Source organism: Nannospalax galili, unplaced genomic scaffold (assembly GCF_000622305.1).
Source record: "Nannospalax galili isolate Female #2095 unplaced genomic scaffold, S.galili_v1.0 scaffold1654, whole genome shotgun sequence".
Taxonomy (NCBI): Eukaryota; Metazoa; Chordata; class Mammalia; order Rodentia; family Spalacidae; genus Nannospalax; species Nannospalax galili.
The window spans coordinates 432,711-443,940 of record NW_008334135.1 but is presented as its reverse complement, the minus strand read 5'-3'; the positions used below and the strand labels follow the sequence as shown (position 1 = coordinate 443,940).

General features: G+C 38.3%; 1 protein-coding gene across 1 annotated transcript; it reads left to right on the top strand.

The window, feature by feature from the left end:
* Positions 1-2,908: 2,908 nt before the first annotated feature.
* LOC103730986 (olfactory receptor 502-like) lies at positions 2,909-3,853 on the top strand. The gene has a single exon (XM_008829294.1). It carries the CDS (start codon positions 2,909-2,911, stop codon positions 3,851-3,853), a length of 945 nt encoding a protein of 314 aa, XP_008827516.1.
* Positions 3,854-11,230: the final 7,377 nt, after the last annotated feature.

The following is an 11,230-nucleotide window of genomic DNA, read 5'->3' as shown; positions in this document are numbered from 1 at the left end:
TATATACACACACAAATGTACACCGCTTAGTGGTGTTCATGTGTACTATGTTTAGGGCTGACCAGTTGGGATTAGACAACCTATCAGGGAAGTTGTTCCTAAAGAAAACCAATTCCTCCTCCCCCAGCATTCATTGACTGTCTGTAGCTCTTAACTAGAGATGGGATCCTGTGAAAATTCCCCATCCATATTGTCATGTGAACTCTTTTTTCATTATGCAGATCTTGTTAGACTACCATGCTGTGGAGACTTCAGTTGTGCATCATCCTTACCATGTCTACAGTACATTATCTAGCAGGAGGCATCTTGTTCCTATGGCTCTTAAAATCTTTTCTCCCCCTCCTTCGCAATGTTCCCAGAGTGGTAGTTGCAGAGGTGTCGCTGCAGATGTGTCACTTACAGCCACTGTCAGTCCACAGTCACTTATTATTTGCATTTGAAAGATCTGTGAAACTTTAATAGTCTCCATTTGCTGCAAAAAGATATTTCTTTCATGATCCATTTACTTATTTGCTAACATATTTATTTATTATTTATATTTTGTATATATGGATCTGTGTAATATATGTATGCCCATCTGTGTATGATTGTACAAGTGCCGCTCTATGAATGGGATGGTCGGAGGGACAATCTCAGGTTTCAGTCCTCACCTGCTACCTTCTTTGAGACAGGATCTCTGTTTTTCTTTCCTGGTCTATATGCCAGGAGTGCTCACAGGTACACTACAGGCAATTCTCATGCCTCTGCCTTTACCTTCTGGTAGGGACAGAGGAAGGTTTGAATAAAAGTTGATTGATGTTCAGTGATCCACTGCTTATTTCAAGGAGACACGAAGGATGCAAGGTAGGATTTTTATGCAATGAAAATTAGCAAGAGATTTGAACTGAGTCTTGTGATCAGAGATTACTGTTTCTACCATCCTCCATCAAAACATGTAAGCCAAAACTTGTTGGTACCTGTCTGAAATAGGAGGTATCATATATTAATTCTTACCCAGAATTTATTCAAATCTCTTTCTACTCACAGTTTTATATGTAACAATCACATTTCTATTTTTGGCTATAAAATATGTAACTTCCATAACTGTTATGAAAAACAACTTCACATATCATCCTTTCCCACATTGCTCAATGTACTTAGATTATCTTACATCAATCAATACACAATACTAATAAAATAAATGGTCATTGAGTAAAAGAATCCTAAATAGTCCATTTTGGCTTGGTGGTTTTCACCTCAAATATCAGATAACTTAGAAAAAATATTTAGCTGTGGCAATTTCTAAGCATATACTTCCTATAATAAGTATGTGGAACAGTCCCAGTGCTAATATAAAAAGAAAAATATATCACAAGTAATTGACAGCATCCTTGAAAGTCAGCTGTAATTCTGTGAAATGACCTGCGCAGTGCTCACTTGAGAATGAGTTAATGATCCCTGATGATTTGAGTTCACATTTGAATCCAGAGACTCTTCAGAGACTGATCCTCAGCAAAAAGCAGTTACATGGGAGGCAGCTTAGCAGTTATAAAATCATAACAACTTTGACTATCTTACTCTGTAATGAATTCTAATTTCAAAAGGTAAGATTTTGGGTTTGTGGTGAAAAGGAGACTACTTTATTCATTAAAATTGCATATGTTTATTAAAAGGTGTATCTGTGTGAGTAATCCATGGTTGAGAAAGAAGCCAGTAGAATTTATGCAGTCATCCAGCAAAGGATAAAAGAGAACTCTTGTAGAATGAACTTATATTTCCATAGTTAAATTCTTCCAAATAATCAGACAAAAAACTAAGATTTCAAATATTCACTGACAAGACAAAATCTCAAAATGGTAATGTGATAGCTTTGGAAAACAAAGACGTCTATCCTGGGTAACCACAGGGGCAGGGGACGATTCCTATCCACTTCCCCATTCCAGAGTTCTTAACTACCATCACATTGCAAAAGCTTTTAGCATCTGATATGCACTTCTAAATCTTTGTTGCCTAAGGCTTTCTCATTTTTGTTACCTTTATATTTCTATTACCTTTGCAACCCTGTTATCTTACTTAATTACCATGAATATGTTATGCAACTTTTGCTTGTATTCCTCACTTGAGTATAAAAACCCTCAAAAACTTGAAGAAGGGTTGTGACTACTTTCATTCATGGGGTGAGTCCCACTAGCTTCAAATTAAACTTCCTCTCCTCACCTGGGAAAAAATAAACAAACAAAAAAAAGTCAATATGGTCTTTAAAAGTGTATAATTTAGCACTCAGCGAAAATGCTAATAAATTCACCAGCTTGAAGCACATTGATGGCTTACTGTCAGTGAATATCTTTTGGAAAGTTCTGCTTTGTTCACTGGATGGATGTTCTAGCATCACATGGTCTAGACAGTGGACAACAGAGGGATATATATGAAGCTGTAAATCTCAACAGTTGAGAGTCCACCTCCATCTAGCAGGTGAAGTTCAGAAAACATCTTAAACTTTTAGGTAAATTTCAAATCCCAAGACAGTAATTTGGTGAGCATCCAGTGAAAGTTATCAGATGTTTATGTCTTTATCACATAATGCTATGCTTGTATATTCTGTCACATTGTTATATTTTAAATACTTTGCTACTTTCATGAGTCTCATATTTTAAAAGCTTTACTTTAAAGACACTAATGCATATTATACCAGATATAAATGTAAAGCAAAGATATATGTTATATGAAGTTAATTTCTATTATTCTTGTTTTAAAATTTTGTCATATTCATTGTACACGTAAGTATGAAAACTGAGAGTTCAGAGGAAAACAAATTTTTACTCTAAAGTTTCCTTTTATATTTGTTAATGTATATTTTAATAGAACTACATATTTTAAATTCCTTCATAACATCATCACAGCTTTTGGAGGAAAATGACTACACTCTCCTATGGATTTTCTGGTGCATCAGAACCACACTGCAGTGACACACTTCATTTTACTTGGCTTAACAGATGACCCAGTCCTTCGAGTCATCCTCTTCATCATTATCCTGTGCATCTACCTGGTGACCCTGTCTGGCAACCTCAGCACAATCCTGCTAATCAGAGTCTCTCCTCAGCTACATCACCCCATGTACTTTTTTCTGAGCCACTTGGCTTCAACTGACATAGGCATTTCATCTTCTGTCACACCCAATATGCTTGTTAACTTCCTGGTGGAGAGGAATACTATCTCCTACCTTGGGTGTGTCATCCAGCTTGACTCAGCTGCTTTCTTTGGGACACTCGAGTGCTTCCTTCTGGCTGTCATGGCTTATGATCGCTTCGTGGCAATCTGTAGTCCACTGCTTTATGCAACCAAAATGTCCACACAGGTCTGTGTTCAACTGTTTATAGGGTCTTACATAGGTGGTTTTCTTAATGCTTCCTCCTGTACCCTTTCCTATTTCTCTTCGCTCTTCTGTAGACAAAAGAGAATCAATCATTTTTTCTGTGATTTTACTCCTTTAGTTGAACTCTCCTGTTCTGATATGAGGGTCCCCACAGCTATTACATCATTTTGTTCTGGGACTGCTGCTGTGATCACCTTGTTAGTCATAGGCATCTCCTACAGCTATATCCTCATCACCATCCTCAAGATGTCCTCCACTGAGGGCCGCCAGAAGGCCTTCTCCACCTGCACCTCCCACCTCACTGTGGTCACTCTGTTCTATGGAACTGTCACATTCATTTATGTGATGCCCAAGTCCAGCTATTCCACTGACCAGAACAAGCTGGTGTCTGTTTTCTACATGGTTGTGATCCCCATGTTGAACCCTCTCATCTACAGTCTGAGGAATAATGAAATTAAGGGAGCTCTGAAGAGGCAACTTGGTAAGAAAATATGTTCTTAGAGATGTCTTTTTCTTTTAGAGGATTTGATATAGTAATATTCTTTAGAAATATTAATTAAAGGACACTGTCTACAGTTGCCATATATGTTCTGATAAATATTTAGCCAAGTGTGGAGCTTTTCTATTCATTTTAATGGTGTGTTTGCTGATATCAACTGGCAAGTTATAGGTTTACAGTGAGTTACATTGAACATATTTCATGTATATTTTCAAATGTATGTAGTGTGTTTCAAAACATAAACGGTCATAGTCTAGGGAGACTTCATGGGAAGTGAGATAATATTGAGATGCATACAGGGAAAGGAGGATAATGGAGTTTGAGGGTTAAATAGGGAGGGAATAGTAGTGCAGGACGGAGGAGGTATTATGTAGAGGAACAGCTAACATTAAAGCCTTCAGTAACAATTCATATGAAAATTTACTAGGATAGAAGCTTCTTAAATACATACATATACATTTTTTTAAAAAAGTAATTACACTATAACAGAGGGACATGTCCCTACTAGACCCCGTATACATACAATGAAAAAATCCCAGTTCCAGGAATGGACTCCCTCTTTTGAAACTGTTGAGCAGTGGTCTTATGAACCCTTAAACAGTAATAGACATTACCCCTGCTCTTGGCTACCACAAGAACTTCATGGTAAGACCTTACTGCTGAAGACACTGCATATATGAGTTATGGAACTAAAAAGGAGAAATCAAGCTAGTACTGACTTCATATGTTCATGTCTACTGACTAGCTTTCATAGTGCTGGAAGATGCTATACAAACTGCCAGAAGAAAGGGACGATCATTGACCTTGGACATGTATGTATCCTGTGAACTACAAAACCAACTGTCCTACCAAGATATGCTCACCAATGCAATTGTGGCATGAATGCTATGGGAGGAACCATCCACTTTCTGATTGGATTTGAGGTCCACAAGATTATGTCCATATCTGACACTTAGATCAGGACTAGGAACCTGTGACTAGAGAGGTCACAGGCCACAGGAGAGAGGTTACCAATATTATTTTTCCAAATAGACATAGTACTAAACCAACTCCTATCAACTTGTTATGTCCATATGCTAATGCATCTTTCCACTCTCACCAAAGAAGCTTCTTCACACAGCAGATGGTGATTTACTAAAGACGCACACAATTGCCCAATGTGCAGAGAATGAGAACTCCATAGTGCTTATTCCTGAATAGACAAGTATATGATTTTTATTTCCCAAGTCTCAAGTATCATTGTGGAAGAGGAGAAAGAAAGATTCTCAGAGTCAGAGGTTTTGGATGACCACAAGGAAACAGAGATTTCCAGGAAGCTGGGCAGAAAGTCCTATGAACTTTTACCAGTGGTGACAGCATCCCACATCAGCTCAAGCTGTACAAAATATGAGTTTTGAAGTAGGGAATTTGATAGGAAACCTCAGCCCTCAACTATGGACAACTGATAAGTGCTAGGAAGCAAAAGTCTGTCTACTTTAAGGGTATGACTCTGGGTAGGCTAACCAGGCTCCAGTGGATGAACCACACTGAAAGACACTTGGGGCCACAAGTTTGATTCAATACACATGTATATGTAAAGAAGTGCATGTTGTCATCCAGAGGGTGGAGGGAATCTATATATGATCAAAATATGTTATATGAGATTCACAATAAAGAAATAACAGTTCTTTCTAATGAACATCATAACTTACATGCCTTTTCAATTGTATTTATACATTTATATAGTTATCTAGTATAAATCAGGCCTACTGAAATATATACTTGTTCAATTTCATATCCATCTTCCAGCTCACCATAAGGAATAAATAGTAGCTATAGTTGGAAAAATTGCAATCTGAAATAACATACAAATTGGAAAAGACAATAAAATTGTTTAAGATGTTTTTATTATAGGAAGATTATCTGCTGCAATGGGATTTGTATACTTGTAGGAGGTAAATCTGCATTCCTGTCTTCTGACACCGATATTGCCTGTTTGTGGGGGAGTTCAATGAAATGTAAAGATGAGATGCCCCTATCTAATTTGCTGCCCTGAGAAACATTGTTTTCTAATTTATTGAAATTTAAACAATGTATTTTTATTGAACAGAAATGATAAATCTTACATTATAACACACAATGTAATATTGGCAAATTTCTCAGATTTTTTTTAAAAGTCCTGGCACATTTATGTTTGAGATTCAGGGAAAATAAATCATCATTCTAAGGAATTCTCTGAATTTTTTTAAAAATGATTTTTTAAACATCTAACAATATTTGCACTCTTACTTAAATATCTAAAATTCCTGTTAAAAGAACCAAACATACTAAAATTTAGTAATACTTTGAAAGTACTACAGCCCATAGTAATATTGTAACAATAAAAAGAAAAATTAAAATTCATATCTGAGGGAAACTGTTTTCTTGAAGGCAGGGACTGAACCCAAAGTGCCTGGTGGTTCCCAGTTCTCTACCACTGAGAACAGCCACGAATTTCCACGAAATTCTTCAATGATCTCTATGTGCTGATGACTCTCACACATTCATTTCTTCTCTATTCTCCACTTGCAGCTTGTTCTCTTCCGGTTAGGGTTCTCTTCTGCTGATCAGTTTACTGATTTTGGAGCACAAGAAAAGTTTTTCTTCCCTCTCTGCACACCTTCATCGGATCTATAAGTTTATACATTTTTAGAACAACACCTATTTACCACTTTTTTCCACATTCGTTGTCAGGGACCATTCTTTATTCTGACTCTTTCACTATTAATTTATAATAAATAGTATTTGTAAGATGGTTGTGTCATGGAAAAACTTGACTTAGATGTGGTACCCATATGTTTAACTCCATATCAGCCCAAATGTGTTGTAATAGTACTATTTGATGTGTTGAGCATTTAATACTAATTGATACAAGCAGATTCTCCATATAACTTGTGTGTTCTTTGTCCGATAAGATGAAGGTATTAAAGGTTGAGGTCCTCTGAAGAAAAAGGTATCCTAATACTAACCTAGTGTTGGCCCCTAATCAATCTCTCTCTCTTTCTCTCTCTGATGTCTTTCACACACACACACACACACACACACACACACACACACACAAACACACACACAGTTCTTTCCCACCTTTCACTCTATATGTGATAATAATGTGATAATTCCTTAAGATCACTCAAGAAAGATATATACATGCGCCTATACAGGTGTATATCCTGCTTCCTTGGACAATCCTAATACAAGCCCTATATTTCCTCTTTTATCCCGTACCTTCTTTTAATTACTCCCTATGCATCATCCAAGGATATAAATTGGAAAGAAATTATTTTATTTTTAAAGCTTCCAAACACTTACTTTTCTTACTATATCCCAGAAATTGCTGATAATGCTTATGTTGGTTAATTAAATTTGGGGTAGTAGTGGCACCATTATTTGGTCTCGTTTTTTTTTTAATTTTTTAAAAATTTGTTTTTTTCTGTGTGTGTGTGTGTGTGTGTGTGTGTGTGTATCACACAGAACACCCCAAACCATCTCATTCGACTATACACCCAATTCCCAACTAGCATCCCCCCATAGCCTCCCCCCCCCACTAGAGCCCTTATACTCTGATATCCCTGCTATTGTCTGCTGTGTTGTCAGCACCCCCAGCCATTCCCCACTACTTGCCCTTCTGGTGAATCTAGTCAGCCTATCTAGAGGTCTTTGTTTCAGGAGGGTCAGCTGTTCCTCATCTAGCAGTAATCAGTTGTCAATATTCCTTTAGATAAGATTGGGGTCTGCGGTTCATTTTCCCAGTTCTATGCTGGGTTACTATCTGGGAGTCCCTTTGTTCACCCTGACCAACAACTCAAAAGAAGGCATCTCCTATCTGGTATTTTTGCTTGTTATTTAGCCTTTAGCTATGCATATGGACTCAAGAAATTTTATTGACCCCTTTAATCTTTGGTTATACTTTCCTTTAGGATGTTCAAGGCCATACACTTGGCCCTGATAAGCCAATTTATTTTTACTTTTATGGTCATTTGAGAATCTGTTCCCCAGGGGTCACATGGGCTTGGGAGGAGCCCCTGGCTCCTTTCTTTTACCAGTTCTGCCTATGTGAAGATAAGTCAAAGGTCCTGCTCGACCATGGTTGGCTTCACTTGGAAGCATGGAGGAAATGATTCTTCTGTGTTGACCCTCCTCTTTTTAGGCTGGACACTGATTCAAGTCCATCTGGTGGGGTCTTCTTGGCCTCCTTGATCAATAGGACAGGTGACCCACCACCATTATAGGACATTTTGAGAGATGCTCATAGTCCCCTGGAACTAGTCTACCTAAGAAGGCAAGGAGCAAAAAGTACCCTCCATGTCCTCCTGACCAAATTAATATAGGCCTCAAACTATGTCTGCTAAACACCCAAGAAGGTTAGTTCCACCAGTCTGGTACTTTTAATTACTGTGTGTCATGTAGATAAATCTTTGCAAAGACCAGTTGTTCTCAGATAAACCTTACCTAGACATATATTTCTTGATCTGCTATGTATAATTTGTCAGTAGGTTGTAGGAGTAATATGGTTCCCTGGGCTGGTTTTTTACCTGAATGAAAATAAAAAAGTGATGGGGCTGGAGAGGTGGCTCAATGGTTAACGGGAATGGCTAGATTCAGTTCTCAGCTCCTACATGGCAGTCCATAACCAACTATAACTCCAGTTCCAAGGGATCTGATGTCCTCTGTTGCCCTCTGCTGACACCAGGCTGACCTGTGGAGTTTATATACATATTACACATTGAGGCACTGACTCATACACAGAAAATAAGAAATAAGACTTTAGAAGACTAAGTGAGCTGAGCACCAGAATTCATATCCTGCTTTCTATTTGTGCAATGTGACCAGGTGCTCACATGCCCACCATCATGCTCCCTGTCATGATAGATTGAACCTTCAAATTTTTATCCCAAATAAATCTTTCCCTCCTTAAGTTTCTTTGGTCAAATACTTTGCCACAACAATGAGAAGAACAAGTAACATAGTCTTTTTTTTTCAGTATCTCATGATTTTTCTTCTTGACTTCAGAGCACATAAAATTTCATAATTTATCATGGGTCATATTTCAAATCATCAAATTTGCCCAAAATAGTTTGCTGGATCAAGACTCTCTTAGAGGTAAAGGAGGAGCACTGCTGAGTTAGCTGTGGATGTGAGCGGCAGAACACAACAGTGAGTCTTAGGTGTCTTACGGTTTCACAGAATAAGCTGATAATGCAGAGCATCTAACCCAGGGTCTTCAACAGACATAGACCACAAAACTCCTAAGAAAATCCTGTGCTTCCTAAGGTGAAAAAGAGGGGAAAGATGGTCATAGTAGACTAGAAACTCCTTGGACCATACTTAGCACAGTTCAGACAAACATGAATGAATGACTAGTACCTGCCCACTCCCACAGGTTTCAGTGGTACAAGGGAGGGGCTGATTTTACCCGATTCCCTTCTTTATGGACTGGCAGTTCTGCTGGTGAAATGAGCTTCCATTGTCAACTGGCATTCTTAGACCTGGTGAGATGGTACATTGTGGCACTAGTTAGTAATGTGCTTTCCCTAGTGTGTGAAGGCTCTTAGGAAGCTGAGGCTTCCCATCCTTACCCACAGCAACCCAGTATAAAGTAGTTCTCCATTTCTCCTTTCCCTGTGGGCACTGTAGCCCAAGAATTAGCAGTACTTCCTCAGAGACACGGAGGTAAGTGAGACAGGCATGTTAACAGGAAGGCGTTTAGAGGGCAGCAGGTGCTGGTTTTCCATGACACCCTCTGGAAGGAGGGAGCATGAGTCACACACACTTTTGGCAGACTTGTGTGAGTGCAGCTCAAGAGGAAGCTAAGCACAGACACTTGCCTGTGTAGCTACACAACAAAGGGAGGACGGTTTGCTAAACAGAGAAAGAATTTGACAGCGTCTCATAATATGACCGCCAGAATTTCTATGTACAATTAAAAACCACCAAAGCAAGAACAAAAACTCACAATCTGAAAGTGAAAATAATGGCAGCACTAAGAGGAATCTGATCTTGAATTAGCTGGTAAGGGTTTAAAAGCATCTATCAAAGAACTATACTAAGTAAGCACTATTTTTCCAAACATCAGTGAAAGCAATGGACAGTGACTATCTAGTGATGCACTGGCAGCAGACGTCACACAGTTAATAACATTCTGTCACATACCATATGAGAAAATGGATGTCAACACTAAGATGAGTCTCCATGTCATCTTAGTTACAGATTCAGGAAGGTTTATACATCCTTTATTTGAAAAAAAAAAAAAAACCAAAGAAATCCAGAGCAAGGTATATGTCAAATAAACATTGAAATCAAAGACAGAAAGTTCTTGAAAGTATCCCCCAAAACATTTATTATGTAAAGGAGAAAGTCAATCTAAAGGACACTTTCTCACTGACCACCATGAAACCAAATGAAGGATTCTAATTTTTTTTTGGTCTTTTTGAGAGAGGGTCTCCCTGTAACCCCAGCTGTCCTGGAACTCACTATGTAGACCAGGCTGGCCTTGAACTCACAGAGATCTGCCTGCCTCTGCCTCCCAAGTGCTGGGATTAAAGGCGTGTGCCACCATGCCCGGCGGGTTCTATTTTTATTTTTTCTGTTTCTCAGTTGTTAACTTTGTTTTTGTTTTAATTATTGTTTAGATGTGCTTATGTGTGTGTGTGTCCTGAGTTGCACATGCAATCAAGTAGGTGTGGAGGTCACAGATCAACTTTTTAAGCAGCCGCTTCTCTCCCTGTCTTGCTTTTGAGACACAGCTTCTCTCATTTCTGTTCCATGCATCCTCCAGGTTAGCTGAACAGGAGCTTGCAGGTGATTCTCCTGTCTCTGCCTCCATCCAGCCATAGGAGCACTGGGCTTGCAGATGTGCTCTATGACATTCGGATTTTACATTGGTTTTAGGGATTGACTTTTACAATACTTTACACTTGTTTGCTCTTGAGAGTTCCAATATAATCAGAATGATTTTTTTAGCAATCTATTAAAATTTTCATCTACAAATTTAATACATGCAAAAATAATACTGTATCAGTGGCATGCACTTATATAAACATGAGTATGTGTTACAGTCCTGATGAATTTTCAGTGGAATTTTAATGAACAAGTAAGGTACTCAAGGGATTGTATCCCACATGACACCACTCTCATAAGCATAGCCTTCCTTTACATGGACAGCTCCTGCCATTCATCCTTATTGTTGAGGCACAGACATTGACAAATCATAATTTTGCTTTTCTCTTGGTACAGGAATAGTAAATCACAGGTTAAAGGTTGGCTGCTTAAAGGCATTAACCCTTTGTTCCATGTTCTTGACTTCTGTGATCAATACATGGTAGCATTATGTATTTCATCTATTCAAAACAAGAATTCCTATG

Coding starts and splice junctions, on each gene's coding strand:
- LOC103730986 (XM_008829294.1), top strand. CDS start 2,909: ATGGATTTTCTGGTGCATCAGAACCACACTGCAGTGACACACTTCATT.